The sequence below is a fragment of the Clarias gariepinus genome, chromosome 27, assembly GCF_024256425.1.
Source record: "Clarias gariepinus isolate MV-2021 ecotype Netherlands chromosome 27, CGAR_prim_01v2, whole genome shotgun sequence".
In the NCBI taxonomy this organism is placed as follows: domain Eukaryota; kingdom Metazoa; phylum Chordata; class Actinopteri; order Siluriformes; family Clariidae; genus Clarias; species Clarias gariepinus.
In genome coordinates this window covers 20,366,300-20,383,743 of record NC_071126.1, presented here as the reverse complement: position 1 = coordinate 20,383,743, position 17,444 = coordinate 20,366,300, and the positions used below count along the sequence as shown (strand labels likewise).

Below are 17,444 nucleotides of genomic sequence, written 5' to 3'. Positions count from 1 at the left end.
TGGTTCAACTGAGACGGCGCAGTAACAGACGACCGCTCCCCACACTCAAAAAAATAACTTGTTGAATGAACGTAATTAAATTATGGAAAGAATTTCCACCTGATTTAATGGCTTTCTTTCAGCGTTAAGCAATTTTGTTGGCCCAACTTAATGTTCTTAGGTTCAGTCAAATAAATTTTATTAGGTTCATTTAACTTATTTACTACAGCTGCGTCCAACATAATTTAATACTGTTAACATAAATGAATAGCGTTGGTACAACACATTTCTCAGTTGTAAATTAAGTTGATCTAACTCAAGTAAATTTAAATTTCAAGCCCTGGTCAACAGAATTCTGTGAAGGAAGGAAGCATAAGACAAACGGGATAAAACGGAGATTTTTTGTTTTACACCAGCAGCAACTTACAAATGAAGTCTTAATTTAAAAAGATGTACAAAACATAAAACACCACAAATAAGTATTAATCATAGAAAAAAAAATTAACACCAACAGAAAGTTTTGTACTTTATAACTGTTCGTTATGACTTTTAAATATGACTGTTAGAGACGGTTGGTCACTGAGGTAACTCCTGAAGTCAGATGCAGACAGGACACTTTCACTCACAAACTCCTGTGAAAAAATACAGAAATAAATTCAATTAAAATTCATGATACTTAATTTATCAAATGAACAATATTTATACTTTCTTCCTCTCGCTTCACAACTCATGAGAACAGACCGAAACCAGAACCGAACCGCAGATTAAGCACGCGCATATAACCGTCGGCATTTTAAGTGTGATTAAAAATACAATGAATAGCTTAAACCAAAATAACGTGACTAAACATCGCTAAACAGAAGGTGACATTTATGTTCAGTATTTCGTTTCTATTTAGAAAGACGGGAATTAATTCCTGCTTACCTTTTCCACACGCCTGCCAAACGTTTGTCTTCTCAACACGCTGTGTTCTCTTCTCGCGATGTCTTCTCGCGATATTTCCGGTTTTGCTATTTCCGGTTTTCATAGTGACAAGATCTCTTTGGTTTATCTCAACATGATTAAATCTAATACATGTTAAGTTGTTGAATTTCATGTAAATACAACATAATTTATTCATGTTTATCTTGGAAACATGAAATTATTATGTACAAAACACATATTACATTTTAGTACATGTAACAGGTAGCCATGTTCATTTTTTTGAGTGCAGCTTATTACTAGCAAACGTACAGTCTCTGGAGAACAAGCTTTGTGAACTTCGGGCACGAATCTCCTTCCAGCGGGAGACGTGGGACTGCTGCGTGATCTGCCTTACAGAAACCTGGTTGTCGGACAAGATACCGGACTCCGCGATTCAGCTACCAGGATTCTCCGTGCACCGCGCAGACAGGTCGCGGGAGCTAACTGGAAAAAGGAAAGGCGGCGGCGTGTGCTTCATGATAAACAACTCCTGGTGTGATTATGCAAACATGCACCCGATAAAGTCTTTTTGCTCACCGGACCTGGAGTTTCTGATGCTTATGTGCCGTCCATTCTGGCTACCGAGGGAATTTTCAGCAGTCATTATTATGGCTGTTTATATTCCCCCACAAGCCGACACTGACCGAGCACACGGGGAACTGTACAGCGCGATCAGCAGTCAGGAAACCGCGCACCCAGAGGCAGTGTTTATTACGACTGGAGACTTTAACAAAGCCAACTCCATCAACACATTCAGTTCAACACACGAGGAGAGCGGCTGCTCGACCACTGTTACACTACCTTCCGGAATGCGTACAAAGCCCTCCCCCGCGCCCCTTTCGGCCAATCAGATCATCGCTCTATTCTGCTTCTGCCTGCCTATAGGCAGAAGCTGAAACAGGAAGCTCCAACCCTAAGGGCGGTGCACTGTTGGTCGGACCAATCAGATTCGATGTTACAGGACTGTTTTGATCACGTGGACTGGGAAATGTTTCGAATGGCTGCAGACAGCATTGATGAATACGCAGACTCAGTCTGTGGATTTATCAGGAAATGTGTAGATGACGTTGTTCCATCCAAAACAGTAAAAATTTATCCAAACCAGAAACCATGGATAAACAGTGATGTTCGCATGGCACTGGCAGCACGGAACTCTGCCTTTGCCTCTGCTAACACATTGGAATATAAACACGCCACCTATCAACTTCGGAAGACTATTAAGTCTGCGAAATGTGAGTACAGGGATAAAGTGGAACAACAATTTGATGATCCTAGAAGAATGTGGCAGGGACTGAATACAATTATGGACTTCAGAGAGAAAACCAGCACACCGCAGACCACGGCCTCTATGTGTGAGGATCTAAACGTATTTTACGCTAGATTCGACACAGGAAACAACACGAGACTGCCCAGCGAACGCATCATGGATGACGTAAGTGCGCACACGGTGTCTGAAGAGGATGTAAGGAAGTGCTTCAGACAGGTAAACGCACGCAAAGCCGCTGGTCCTGACGGAATCCCCGGCCGTGTCCTTAAATCATGCGCGGCTCAGCTGGCTGGAGTGTTCATGAACATCTTCAACCTCTCCCTCTCTCTGTCTGTAGTCCCAGCCTGCTTCAAGATGGCCACCATCGTCCCTGTACCCAAATCCTCCACCATCACATCCCTGAACGACTGGCGACCAGTAGCCCTGACCCCCATCGTGAGCAAATGCTTCGAAAGGCTGGTCAGGAACTTCATCTGCTCTGCGCTGCCGGACTCACTGGACCCTCTACAATTTGCATACCGCCACAACAGGTCCACTGATGACGCCATAGCCCTGACTCTACATACTGCCCTCACCCACCTGGAGAAAAAAGATACGTATGTGAGAATGCTGCTAGTAGATTATAGCTCTGCATTCAACACCATCGTTCCCTCAAAGCTGGACAGGAAACTACAAGATCTAGGATTGAGCAGCTCTCTCTGCAGCTGGGTTCTCAACTTCCTGTCCGACAGACGCCAGATGGTCAGACTGGGCAGTATCACCTCATCCCCCGTCACAATGAACACGGGTGCTCCACAAGGGTGTGTACTGAGTCCTCTACTGTACTCACTCTACACATACGACTGCACGGCCACTAGCAGCTCCAACATCGTTGTGAAGTTTGCGGCAACACAACAGTGGTGGGTCTTATCACCAACGGTGATGAGACGGCATACAGGGATGAGGTCAGTGCCCTGACACATTGGTGCCAGGAGAATCATCTCTCCCTCAATGTCGGAAAGACCAAAGAGTTGATAGTGGACTTCCGGAGGTGTAGGGGTGCACATTCCCCCATCATCATCAACGGCGCTGCTGTGGAGAGAGTGAGCAGCTTCCGCTTCCTGGGTGTCCAAATAGCAGAGGATCTCACATGGTCAGTTCATACTGACAAAACAGTGAAGAAGGCGCAGCAGCGACTCTTCTTTCTCAGGAGACTAAAAAGATTTGGCATGAGCCCCCGCATACTTAGGTCCTTCTACCGCTGTGCCATCGAGAGCATCCTCGCTGGATCCATCACGACCTGGTACGGCAACAGCACCGCCTACAACCGCAAAGCTCTGCAGAGAGTGGTGCGGTGTTCCGAAAGGATAATTGGAGGTGAGCTTCCCTCCCTCCAGGACATCTACAGGAAGCGGTGCCTGAGGAAAGCGAGGAGGATCATCAAAGACTCCAGTCACCCCAGTAACCACCTATTTAAACTGCTCCTGTCAGGCAGGAGGTATGGAAGCATCCGGTCCCGAACCAGCAGGCTGAGGGACAGCTTCTATCATCAGGCCATCAGACTACTGAACACTGACCAATAGGTCTCCACTTGTCACTTTCACAATGTCACTTTACAGTCACTAAGCCACTTTATGCACTCCACACTGCACATAATTGCCTTTTTGCACAACAATCATTGCGATCATTCCTTATACGTTATACACAAGTAAACACTCCCACAATCGTGTGTGTATGGGTATATACATGTATGCATATGTGCGTATGTGCATATGTAGATATATGTATACATATGTATGTGTATATATATACATAGACGTGTATATGTGTAGATGTGTATACTTATGCTCACTTTTTTTTTTTTTTTTTAATTCTATATATACATACATATATATATATATATTTTTTTTTTTCTTTAATAACACTTGCACTATATTTTACTTCTGTATTATCCATATGTATATTTATTCTTATAATTGTACACCACTATTGCTTGTGTAGCTTGCACATAAGAATTTCACTCACGTGTACGGTACCAGTGTACCAGTACGTGATGTGACAATAAAAGCGACTTGACTTGACTTGACTATTAGGTGATGTGCATCTCTGTAATGAGAAGGGGTGTGGTCTAATGACATTAACACCCTATATCAGGTGTGCATAATTATTAGGCAACTTCCTTTCCTTTGGCAAAATGGGTCAAAAGAAGGACTTGACAGGCTCAGAAAAGTCAAAAATAGTGAGATATCTTGCAGAGGGATGCAGCACTCTTAAAATTGCAAAGCTTCTTAAGCGTGATCATCGAACAATCAAGCGTTTCATTCAAAATAGTCAACAGGGTCGTAAGAAGCCGGTGGAAAAACCAAGGTGCAAAATAACTGCCCTTGAACTGAGAAAAGTCAAGCGTGCAGCTGCCAAGATGCCACTTGCCACCAGTTTGGCCATATTTCAGAGCTGCAACATCACTGGAGTGCCCAAAAGCACAAGGTGTGCAATACTCAGAAACATGGCCAAGGTAAGAAAGGCTGAAAGACAACTACCACTGAACAAGACAAACAAGCTGAAACGTCAAGACTGGGCCAAGAAATATCTCAAGACTAATTTTTCTAAGGTTTTATGGACTGATGAAATAAGAGTCTTGATGGGCCAGATGGATGGCCCCGTGGCTGGATTGGTAAAGGGCAGAGGGTTCAGTCCGACTCAGACGCCAGCAAGGTGGAGGTAGAGTACTGGTTTGGGCTCGTATCATCAAAGATGAGCTTTTGGGGCCTTTTCGGGTTGAGGATGGAGTCAAGCTCAACTCCCAGTCCTACTGCCAGTTTCTGGAAGACACCTTCTTCAAGCAGTGGTACAGGAAGAAGTCTGCATCCTTCAAGAAAAACATGATTTTCATGCAGGACAATGCTCCATCACACGCGTTCAAGTACTCCACAGCATGGCTGGCAAGAAAGGGTATAAAAGAAGAAAAACTAATGACATGGCCTCCTTGTTCATCTGATCTGAACCCCATTGAGAACCTGTGGTCCATCATCAAATGTGAGATTTACAAGGAGGGAAAACAGTACACCTCTCTGAACAGTGTCTGGGAGGCTGTGGTTGCTGCTGTACGCAATGTTGATGGTGAAAAGATCAAAACACTGACAGAATCCATGGATGGCAGGCTTTTGAGTGTCCTTGCAAAGAAAGGTGGCTATATTGGTCACTAAATTGTTTTTGTTTTGTTTTTGAATGTCAGAAATGTATATTTGTGAATGTGGAGATGTTATATTGGTTTCACTGGTAAAAATAAATAATTAAAATGGGTATATATTTGTTCTTCGTTGAGTTGCCTAATAATTATGCACAGTAATAGTCACCTGCACACACAGATATGCCCCCTAAAATAGCTAAAACTAAAAACAAACTAAAAACTACTTCCAAAAATATTCAGCTTTGATATTAATGAGTTTTTTGGGTTCATTAAAAACATGGTTGTTGTTCAATAATAAAATTATTCCTCAAAAATACAACTTACCTAATAATTCTGCACTCCCTGTAGTGTCCAAACTGTTGACTGATACTATGTGCATAAACATAGACAGTGCCTATCCAAAAGTTTGGACACTTTAATCGTATTGTGTTTATGTGTAGACACACAGGACTGATAGAGCTCCAGTAGATCATATATTTAAAGTCATGTGACTCATCACAGCATCAGAATAGACAAGAATTCACTGTGAGCTTCACATCTCATTACAGCTAATGGACCAATCAAATCAGTCCACAGCTTCAAAACATCCAATCAGGCGTGAGTCTGGACCTGGTTTTCTACTGAACACACAAGTTCATTACCTCACTATCACTTTGTCTAAACAGGAACGATGATCACACTCTTTGTGGCTCTTTACTCTCTGCTTTGTCTCTGCACAACTGGTGAGGAACATTTTAAACTTTAACTTAAAATAGTCATTTTACATGTTTAACTAATTCATTAAAATGAAATATTAAACACTTTATTTTTTACAGGAAACACTTCTGACATCAAGGAGCTTCACGTGAAAACAGTAAAGCGTGGAGAAGCTGTAACTATGGAGTGTAACATTAGTGGGGTTAAGGACAAAAAGAATTTAGCTTGGTACAGACAGAGTTCTGAAAAAGTGCCTCAGTTTTTGGCGAGACCATACAGTAACAATCTGGGGTATGATTTTGTTGAGGGATTTAATGATAGCCGCTTCAGTGTTACTGTCAATAAGCAAAAGGTTGATCTCAATATTAATGGAGTAAGAGAAGATGATGGAGGAGAATATTTCTGTGGATATGTGGATGGAAATATACTAAAGTTCACATCTGGAACACGTCTGCAGTTTGAAGGTAAACAGTTTTACTCTGATAACCTGCTAATTCCAGATCAACACTTTAACCAGAATTATGTGTACATGTGCATTAAATGTTGAATATTTCACATTATTCATATTTAGTATCATTTCTGTTTATTTGCTGCTTTTCCAATTTATTTGTAAAGGTGAAGAGATGAAACCCTGTCCTACACCTGGAACACTTAACAAGAACACACACTCTGTTACACACCAGGGTTCAAACAGCAGAGATGGAAAAGGTAAGAGTTTTAATCAAATAAAATTCATTTTATTTTCTATAACAGATAATTATGTACTTAAAAATGTTCTTTTTAATAAATCATCCAATATTTATTTAAGTTTTTATTGTTTCAGGATATAAACATTGGATTTTTGCCTTAACAGCTTCAAATATAATATCTGTTATTGTAATTGTGGCTCTGGTTGGAATTTTATTAAAAAATCAAAGAAAAGGTTTGTTTACTTTAATAATTATTATTTATTTATTTATTATTATTATTATTATTATTATTATTTATAGAGTTACTGTATAAAGTTGTCACTGAAATGTGAATCCTTTCTCCATTTAATCTTTACTTGTGTGTATTATTGTTCAGGTTCTTCATCAAACAACCATCAAACTCCCACCAATCAGGTAATCCAGTCTTCTATTCATTGTGATTCTGTTCTGTTAAATAAATACACATCTGACCTACAATCCACAATGTACAGAGAATTTAAAAATCTAATATTTACAGAATATCAATGTAATCATGATATTTATTCTTTTAATCCGCTCTGGTTTAAAAACATCTCTTGTTCTTTATCAGGCTGATGATGAAGATGTCTTGAACTATGCAGCTGTGAGTTTTGCTAAGAAACCTTCATCCTCCAGAACATCCAGAGACACGAGCCATCAAGACGTTTATGCACAAGTTAAAATGAATAAATAGCAAAAAAAATCAGGATCAAAACAAAGTTAAACGATGTATTTTTCCCAGGAAGCAATGTCTTATATTTAAATCAGGTCAGCTTTTTTTTTTATTGCTGTTTTCATGGTGGCTGTTACAATAATACATTTTAATGAATAAAGTAATGATTCAAATTATTTAAGAAACAGTAATTTAATTCTAATAGTTACATCAACAGGAATGCCTATTTTTTTTTACATTTGATGTTTTTTGTTGTTGTCTCATGGGATTTTTATAAAGAAGCCAAATATGGTAAATAAAGTAATTTAAATTAGTTAAATATTTTTTTACTCAGTGTTTAGGAAAAGGGTCAGAAAATGGTGTCATTTTTTTATCTGCCTTCAGGCCCACATTAGGTTTGCTCTCGCCCATTGTGTAGCTTTCACCGGACGGCTGATAACTTTTTAAAGTTGTAGCTGCCTTTCCGGAAATGCATTTTACGATTTATGAGGGAAAGAAGACAATTTTTCTACATCATGTTTCTGCCCACAACTGCAACCAGCTAGGTGGATTAGCCAGACATTTTTACCAAATACACTCACTGTGAAATATCCTTGGGGTTCAAGAAAAAAGAGAAAATATAACCTTCATCCTCCAGAACATCCAGAGACACGAGCCATCAAGACGTTTATGAACAAGTTAAAATAAAATATATAAGAAATTAATTTTAAAAAATTAATTTTATATATATATATATATATATATATATATATAGAGAGAGAGAGAGAGAGAGAGAGAGAAAGAGAGAGTTGTTTTTAAAACACTATATACTCTATGTATTATTATTTTAATAAAAAAATTTTACTGCTCTAAGTTTTTTCAAAATTTTAAAACCTTTGTAATGTACTAATTTGCCTTACTACACTTTTTTTTTTTTTTTTGGTCAAAAGTATACAGCATTCCGGCGGCACGGTGGTGTAGTGGTTAGCACTGTCGCCCTGCACCTTCAGGGTCCAGACTCGAGTCCTGTCTCTGTGTGCATGGAGTTTGCATGTTCTTCCCGTGTTTGGTGGGTTTTCTCCGAGTACTCCGGTTTCCTCTCACAGTCCGAAGATATGCAGGTTGGCGTTGGCGTTCCTAAATCGCCCGTAATGTGTGAATGAGTGTGTGAGTGTTTGTATGTGTGTGCCCTGCAATGGATTAGCACCCTGTTCATGGTGTACTCCGCCTCGTGCCCTAAGTCTCCTGGGATAGGCTCCAGGTCCCCGCGACCCTGAATACAGAATAAAGCGGTATAGAAGATGAGTGAGAGTGAGTATACAACATGATTTTTTTTCCCTTTTAAGCCTTACATTTAAGGGTCAAATTTTTGGCCTTGGACACGGTATCTTCACCAATGTTTTCTTTCTGTTTTGTCTTTTTGTCATCATGTCCTCATTTCCTCACTCTGGCCCAATGCTAAGCTTTTTATCCCATAATTTGCTACTTGAAAGTTTTTTATTTATTTATTTAATTAATTAATTAAAACACTTGCCTATTTATTTATTTTATTTATTTATTTTAATTATATGAAATATTTTTGTCATTTTAAAAAATGAACCTTTTGTAAAATAAAGGACCGTTAAAAGTCAAAGTCTGACTGAGATGCGCTTTTCCCCGTCTCTCTGTTACACTAACAAACTTCTCTACATGCTTAAATAGACACATATACTGTATAATAGTTTTTCATCCGTGAGTTACACTCTTACTGTACATCTAACTGAAAGTGTAATTTAAGTTAAATATATTTACTTTACAGTTTAGCCGCTGTGCTGAGGCTCACTTCACTGGGTTATAAGCAAAAAAACATTGGGTTGGTTTTCATTCTGTCCTCTTCTGTTCATTACTTTTAGGTGGTTCTAAATGTGATACAGTTAATATTTAAACACCATTTCGTTATTATTTTTACAGTTTTATTTGTCTAATTTTACAATCTTTTTCGGTGCTATACGAAAACCGTGTCTATATTTACATGATGCTTGAGTATCTCATCTTTGTCCTTTAGTAGGTGCTAGAAGGTCTTTTCTGTGTACAGGAAAGTTCATTTAAAATATTTGTGAAGTCGGACAATATTCAAAAAGCTAATAAGAAAAATCAAGCATGCTAGGGAAGCCTGGGGTTCTGCTTCTTGCTCGAGTGAATGTTTTGCAACACAAGCATGGCGATTAGATAAAGGAAAAAAACTGACAAATAATCAGACTTTATCTTGGAAGTTATTATCAGTTTCTATAATAACAGAAACTATAAAGATCACCGTCATTACAAACCAAAATAAATTTATTTCTGAGGCTTTTGTGGGGCCCTTATTCAGGTCCGGTCCTGTTTAGCCTGTTTCGTTATTATTCATGGTCAAGTAACCACTGGGGCAAATTATTTTGAAATAATAACGGGAGGGGGGGGGGGGTTTACTTAAGCTTTTGTTTCAGGTTTTATTTTGTTTTGGAGCTTTAAAAAAGATGATGAAAATTGTGAATATTGTAATGACTTTAAATTACCCACAAGTGTAGCTAAAACATTTGTAAAGGTATAGTTTCTATTGATTAATGAAAACTATAAGCTTTTAAAATTAGAAAAAGTAGTTATGAGCTTTGACTATTTAAATTGAAATTAAACTGCAGATTTAAAAATGCAAATGAGGTTAATTACCATAATAAAATTACATGTAAATAAATCTGTAATATATAATGAACATTTGTTCAATTTATAATTAATAGACATCTTCCAGATCAACATGATTATTGACCCAAGTCTTTCATTTAAACAGGAACAATGTTAGTTGGATTTTACTGATTTCTTCTAAAAAGTACTCTTGTTTACATTTACATTTGTGCTCTCTAGGAAAGTCTGCTAATTTGCATTCTCACTACTGTTGAAGCAAAACATAAGGTGACAAGTTGAACCAATCACATTTCTCAGCAAGCAGTCTGAGTACTTTTACACAGAATGTTTACCAGACAAGCAAGACCCCCCCCACCCCCCCCCCAACTCTTAATTGTGTGCATGATGTGATCTTTAAAGTTATGAAACAAATAATTAGTACTACAGGTTTACACATTTATGTTAAATTAAATTAAATGCATTTTTTTCACATCATTTATTCACTTAATGACCATTTCCCACTCTCAAGTTAGGTCTCCTTTATCACACAACAGCTACCAACCAGAAAGGGGAAACGCTATGTACATGCTTCCTCTAAAAGATGAGAAACAGACAGTTGCATCCTTTTAACAACAGGGGGTGGCATAACATATTGAAAAATGACCCTAATTGGCTAGTCTGATGAGGGAGAGAGAGAATATCCCTCAATCCCAAACACAGACTCCATTGTTCTGCTGGAAGACATCAATGGCCATGACTGGGACACCAGTAGGAGAGTGATTGAAAGGAACCGCCTGCCTGATTGAAACCCAGTAATGAATTGTTTTTGAACATTTGTGGTAACTATGGTTTGTCCACAACAAACACCATGTTCAAACACAAGGCAAGTCATAAGTATTTGGTACCAGAATGCCTTGAGCCAAAGAAAAATAATCGACTTTACAGTTGTTTCATCTAATCTGTGTCCATACAGTACATTATGGACACTCGCGTGAAGAGAGGAGCAAAGTGGTGAACTGATCATCTGGTAGTGAGTTGGATCAGGTGGTGGGAGAGACTGCAGGATACAACTGACAGACCCAAACAAGTAGTCGAGGGTTGCTGTGAACAGCCGGTGGAGGACTTAAATCACTTATCTTCTATATTGTTGCTGTTTAATGCATGGAGATAGTGGTTTAAAAGGGAATTAAAATACAGCTCCCTCCACCTCTCCACAGAAATATTCTCCTCTATCCCCGGCTTATGTTTTGATAATGTTAAGATCAAATTTGTTGTTATTTACAATATTTTTATTATTCTTTTATTTTATTACAATTTTAAACTGACAATCTTTGCATTCCTCGACAAATTTGTAATTTTGCTTATACTGGCTTTTAGAATCCCAAGACACATTACCAAATATCTGATTGTTCCAGAAATATTCTCATTTTGTAACAATCAGAGATTTGAAAATGAGTCTTGGGATTTTATAAGACAGTATAACAAAATTACAAACCACTTATTTTTATATTCAGCCCTGTGGCTCTTAAAGGCCCTTAAAATTTTTAAGTAACTGGAAAAAATATGTTTACTGTTGTACTGGCTACAACAATGATTATTTATAACATATAAAAAAGGTTTACTATTTTAGAGAAAATACTAAGAAAAATCTAACTGTAAGGATTTCAGGAAAAAAGAAATGTATACTAGTATATAATTGTTTGTTATAAAAGGTACAGCAATAAAATGTGTTAGTTTAATTAAAATAAAACATCTGTTGTCAAATTGGATAAATAATTACTTTTTATTATTTTTCAAGGAAGGGTTGATTTCGGTTCATCTAATGTGTTTTAACTTGTGAATAAATATCTTGATGGCTCGTGTCTCTGGATGTTCTGGAGGATGAAGGTTTCTTAGCAAAATTTACAACTGCATAGTTCAAGACATCTTCATCATCAGCCTGATAAAGAACAAGAGACGTTTATAAACCAGAGCGGATTAAAATACTAAATATAATAATAACATTGATATTTTGTAAATACTTTTCTATTAAAATTCTCTGTACATTGTGGATTGTAGGTCAGATGTGTATTTATTTAACAGAACAGAATCACAATGAATAGAAGACTGGATTACCTGATTGGTGGAAGTTTGATGGTTGTTTGATGAAGAACCTGAACAATAATACACACAAGTAAAGATTAAATGTGAATGGAAAAAAGATTCACATTTCAGTGACAACATTACGGTATCTTTATAAATAATAATAATAATAATAATAATAATAATAATAATAAACAAACCTTTTCTTTGATGTTTAAACAAAACTCCAACCAGAGCCACAATTACAATAACAGATAATATATTGGAGACGATTAAGACAATATTCCAATTGTAATTTGTGGAATCTATAAAAATGAAAAAAAAAAAAAAAAAAAAAAAAAAATATATATATATATATATATATATATATATATATATATATTGTAGAATTTATTATCAGGAAAATGTTTAAACTACAAAAAAGTCTGTTATAAAAATAGAAATTAAGTTTATTTAATTAAACATCCTTCTAAAATTTAACCTTACTGCTGTTTGAACCCTGGTGTGTAACAGAGGTTGTGTTCTTGTTAAGTGTTCCAGGTGTAGAACAGGGTTTCATCTCTTCACCTTTACAAATAAATTGGAAAAGCAGCAAATAAACAGAAATTATATTACTTGACAATAGTTTCTTAATTCATTTATTAATTTGTTTATTATAATTTGTTTATTTAATTGATTTTTTTTTCAAATATATAAATAAAAAACTATATAGAATAAAAAAATTAACAATGGAAAATTATTTTATAGAAAGTAAAAAAAGTTTATTTGTTTAAAACTCTGACCTTCTCCAGCACTGCTGTTCGAACCCTGGTGTGTAACAGAGTGTGTGTTCTTGTTAAGTGTTCCAGGTGTAGGACAGGGTTTCATCTCTTCACCTTTACAAATAAATTGGAAAAGCAGCAAATAAACAGAAATTATACTAAATATGAATAATGTGAAATATTCAACATTTAATGCACATGTACACATAATTCTGGTTAAAGTGTTGATCTGGAATTAGCAGGTTATCAGAGTAAAACTGTTTACCTTTAAACTGCAGACGTGTTCCAGATGTGAACTTTAGTATATTTCCCTCCACATATCCACAGAAATATTCTCCTTCATCATCTTCTCTTATTTTAATAATGTTGAGATCAAACTTTTGGTCCTTTACAGTAACACTGAAGCGGCTATCATTAAATCCCTCAGGAAACATGTAGCCCTGAGTGTTACTGTACGGTCTCACCAAAAACTGAGGCACTTTTCGAAAACTCTGTCTGTACCAAGCTAAATTACTTCTGCTTTTGACGGTACACTCCATAGTTACAGCTTCTCCAGGCTTTACTGTTTTCACATGAAGCTCCTTGATGTCAGAAGTGTTTCCTGTAAAAAAAAAAAGGTTTAATATTTAATTTTAATGAATTAGTAAAACATGTAACATTCCTATTTTAAATAAAAGTGTGTAAAATGTTCCTCACCAGTTGTGCAGAGACAAAGCAGAGAGTAAAGAGCCACAAAGAGTGTGATCATCGTTCCTGTTTAGACAAAGTGATAGTGAGGTAATGAACTTGTGTGTTCAGTAGAAAACCAGGTCCAGACTCACGCCTGATTGGATGTTTTGAAGCTGTGGACTGATTTGATTGGTCCATTAGCTGTAATGAGATGTGAAGCTCACAGTGAATTCTTGTCTATTCTGATGCTGTGATGAGTCACATGACTTTACAGATATGATCTACTGGAGCTCTATCAGTCCTGTGTGCTGGAACCTCTCTGATAGAAAAAGTTTAATGAAGATTAATGCACTACGTACTGTTGATGTTTGTGCTTTACTAATGGTTTTGTTCCTGTTTCATGCAGATTGTAAGACTGCTAGTTTACTTTTTCCTCATTTATGTTCTTATTTTTAAGTGTTCTGTTTTAAAGAGTGCCTGTAGTTGTTATATCAGGGTTCCAGGTTATGCCAAGCTTGTTGCAAAATACAAACACCTAGCATTCGAAATTGGGAGCTGGTCTGTTTCTGCTGTCTGTCTGGTGTCATGTTTATTTCTTAGTCTGTCTTTTGAAGTGCTACAACAGATTATTTTTTTAATCTGGTCGATAATATAATACTATCTGCCAATTCCTGCTAAAGCAGCACCTACACTGTTATCTAGCTATGTAGCTAAGTTTAACTAAAGACAGTGATAACAGCAACATTACCAGTTATATATATATATATATATATATATATATATATATATATATATATATAAACTCTGAAACAAATGCAAATAATCAAACATATCATTATACTTAAACAATACTTACGTTATATTTGTGAAAAAGTGTTAAGGATCATCTCAGCTAACAGGTTCAGGTAGAAAATTTTCAGAATGTTACGACTTTTTGTAGTTTTTTGGAACTTTGTTGGATAATCTTTAAAGAAGTCTTTTTAGAAGTTCTAAAGAGGACGGCATGGGTGGAGGGTTAAGGGTTCATCTTGGGTCCTAACTTTGTGTCTGTGTGTGTGGAGTGTGCATGTTTTTCCTGTGCTTGGTGGGTTTCCTCTGGGTACCCTGGTTTCCTCCCATGGTCTGAAGACATGCAGATTAGGCTCATTTTCATTTTTAACTTCCCCACAGTGTGTGAGTGCTTGCATGTCTCATGCTCCAATTCCCCTGGGGTCCCTGTGACCCTGTACATAATAAGTTCTATGGGGAATTAGAGACTGAGAGAGATTCTGTGGTAGTTACATGTTACATTTTATTATTGTCCTAAAACTGTTTTTGCGTAATTTTAATATAAATGGATTCAAAATAAATGTCAAAGTAATATGACTAATTCTATTTATTTTTTTTATACTTTTGACATCCAAACAAAATGTCATGAAACAAAAAAATAGAAAAATTATATAAATAAAATTATAAATTAAAATATTAATACCAACAAAATGAAACAACAAAATAAATAAATAATAAACACACATCAAACAGCATAAAAAGCAAAAGTTTACATGTCACAGTTATTGTGTACAAGCCAGCCTCTCTTTGTAATATTAATAATTTATGTTATAATTGTCTGGTAAGGACCACTAACCTACAGTTGCAAACAATTAAGTAAATAAAAGAAATCTATTCTTTTCCTTACATCTATGCATGTGATTAAAACAAAATGGTAAAAATATTGACTTCAGATCATGAATAAGAACAGCTCAGAACACCTTTTTATAGTAAATCTTCATTAGAATCTTTGAGAAAAGTGTCCATAGGTAATACTGACAATGACTCCATTACAAAGAACAACACCAAAGACGTTGAGAGAGATGCGTACCCTCTTCCTTTATCGCCCCTTGAGACTATATTTCCCCCTCAGCTGCAGTGAAGCATTTTTGTACCAATATAACCTTTACTTCCTCTCACAAGACAATAATAACCAACCTGAAATAAACCAGGTTTTTAGAGCTTCTCATGTATGTCTCATTCTGGTAAATAAAGGGAACGACACACAGCTGTTCAAATGAGAAATATTTAGAATTAGCTTTCACTCATTTGACTTGTTTCTACAGTTATATAGCTGCACACGCTATTTAATAACAGAATGGTGAAATTATGCACATAAAATAGATGTTTTTTTTATTCTTCTTTCCATTTTTATGTAAACTTTTATGTATCTTAAGACACAAATTCTCAAACGCAAAGCTTCTTTGAATGATCTGCTCGTTTCATTTAGCATTGAGTTTAGGGATTCTTTATAACTTAAAATCTCTATACCTTAAGTTTTAAAATGAAACTTTGTGTTATCTCTGAAAACTTTAAGGTAGACAAACTTTCTAATAAGATAAAAAAGGGGATGTTAAATATTTTCCACTTGTTTTGTTTATCTTAATATATACGTTGCCATTTGCTTTTAGAACACCCATCTCTGAGCCACAGTTGCATCTAAAATTTTTCAGAAGAATGCTGGACCTTGTTGCTTATCGTGGTCTACTTTCACTTTCCTTTCTGTTAGTTAGAATCTAGTACAGTATCTGAAATATGTTGAAGAATCTAAAAAGGTTGAAAATAAAATGAAACTGAAAATCTACATACTGCCCACTGAATTTCATTTCTTGAAAAATAATCCACAAAATGTGGAAAAATACGCCAGCAAATGACAAAATGTTGAACTTGGGAGTGAGCGAGGAGCAATATTAGATTTCGGAGCACGCCCATCACAGGCGCACACCATGACACAAATATAGATATTTGAAAAGTTAATAAATATTTTTGTTTTAAAATAAAATGTTAAAGAGTAATCTGTTTTTAAATATTTTAACCTATACACTGTTGCTCAATAAAATTATGACAGTATTACACAAGACAACCAACGTGAATCATACTTTACTGGACAGTTTTATTTCTTCCCACAAAGAGAAATGAAGAACTTATAAAGAAAAGACTACTGTATTAAACACTTCTGTGGCAAACCTACTGGCTTAGAGTATTACAAGAAATCTTGTAATTCTCCATACAGTAATTAATATGCTGGTTGTTCACTTTCACTTTACTTTCATGCCATCATTTGTATCTCAGAAGCCACAGTTACAGAAATACAGTACATCTTACAGTATACCACTTGTCATGATAGACTATCTAAACATCATGACGTTCAATAATATACCTGCATATGCAAGGATTACTGCATGACACTATGAGAAGTGCTTCTTTTGTGTATTGTCACGGCAATGTTTTGACAGAAACTTTACCTCCTTTAAAATCTCTGGCCACACATTTGGCACAATATCTACCATTACTGTCTTGTAGAAGCTGTATAATGGCAAAAGGGTGTGCTGGTGCATATTTTAAATAGAGAAAGATAAAAGAGTAACTAATCCACCAAATAAATAATACAAAAGAATGCAAATAAAAAACTTTATTGTCTGACCCAAAAGACATTTCAAAAACTTAAATTGTTTGTAATGTAATTAGTCCTATTTATTACACTTACATTCTGTATACTGGTTATTCTGGACATGGGACAGGGGACTCAAGGCACAAGCCATGTAACTCCATCAAATGGCACACAAGCATGCACACACACACACACACACACACACACACACACACTACAGCAATTTGTAAACACTATTTAGCCTAATATGCATGTCCTTGTACTGTGGGAAGAAAGCAACATTCAGCTTCAACATTCAGATTGCACTTCTTTCTTACAGTTTATCTTAGACAGCTTCCCCATTCTTGTGTGACCTGCATGTGCTTCAAAAGCATGTTTTAGCTGGAATGTCCTTTTCTCTTTAAGCTATTTCACAATCGGAAAGGAGAAGCTCTGCCAGGATTA

At 36.3% G+C, this 17,444-nt stretch overlaps 2 protein-coding genes across 2 annotated transcripts; one reads left to right on the top strand and one right to left on the bottom strand.

Moving 5' to 3' along the window:
- Positions 1-6,048: 6,048 nt before the first annotated feature.
- Positions 6,049-8,072, top strand: LOC128514754 (uncharacterized). Its single transcript, XM_053488600.1, has 5 exons — positions 6,049-6,100; positions 6,194-6,538; positions 6,690-6,782; positions 7,140-7,177; positions 7,353-8,072. The coding sequence occupies exons 1-5, from the start codon at positions 6,049-6,051 to the stop codon at positions 7,473-7,475; spliced, it is 651 nt and encodes a 216-aa protein (XP_053344575.1). The 3' UTR covers positions 7,476-8,072.
- Positions 8,073-11,889: 3,817 nt separating this feature from the next.
- Positions 11,890-13,868, bottom strand: LOC128514913 (uncharacterized). The gene is made up of 7 exons (XM_053488831.1): positions 13,610-13,868; positions 13,179-13,514; positions 12,935-13,027; positions 12,639-12,719; positions 12,353-12,457; positions 12,186-12,223; positions 11,890-12,009 (listed from the first exon to the last, which is right to left on the bottom strand). Exons 1-7 carry the CDS (start codon positions 13,659-13,661, stop codon positions 11,890-11,892), a joined length of 825 nt encoding a protein of 274 aa, XP_053344806.1. The 5' UTR covers positions 13,662-13,868.
- Between the last annotated feature and the right edge of the window lie 3,576 nt (positions 13,869-17,444).

Bases quoted from the DNA above. Each gene is read 5' to 3' on its own strand.
- LOC128514913 (XM_053488831.1), bottom strand. From the start codon at position 13,661: ATGATCACACTCTTTGTGGCTCTTTACTCTCTGCTTTGTCTCTGCACA. The intron at 12,720-12,934 runs GTCAGAGTTTTA...TTATTTGTAAAG, and splicing joins GAACAGCAGTGCTGGAGAAG to GTGAAGAGATGAAACCCTGT. The intron at 12,224-12,352 runs GTTTGTTTATTA...ATTATTGTTCAG, and splicing joins GTTTAAACATCAAAGAAAAG to GTTCTTCATCAAACAACCAT.
- LOC128514754 (XM_053488600.1), top strand. From the start codon at position 6,049: ATGATCACACTCTTTGTGGCTCTTTACTCTCTGCTTTGTCTCTGCACA. The intron at 6,101-6,193 runs GTGAGGAACATT...TATTTTTTACAG, and splicing joins GCTTTGTCTCTGCACAACTG to GAAACACTTCTGACATCAAG. The intron at 6,539-6,689 runs GTAAACAGTTTT...TTATTTGTAAAG, and splicing joins AACACGTCTGCAGTTTGAAG to GTGAAGAGATGAAACCCTGT.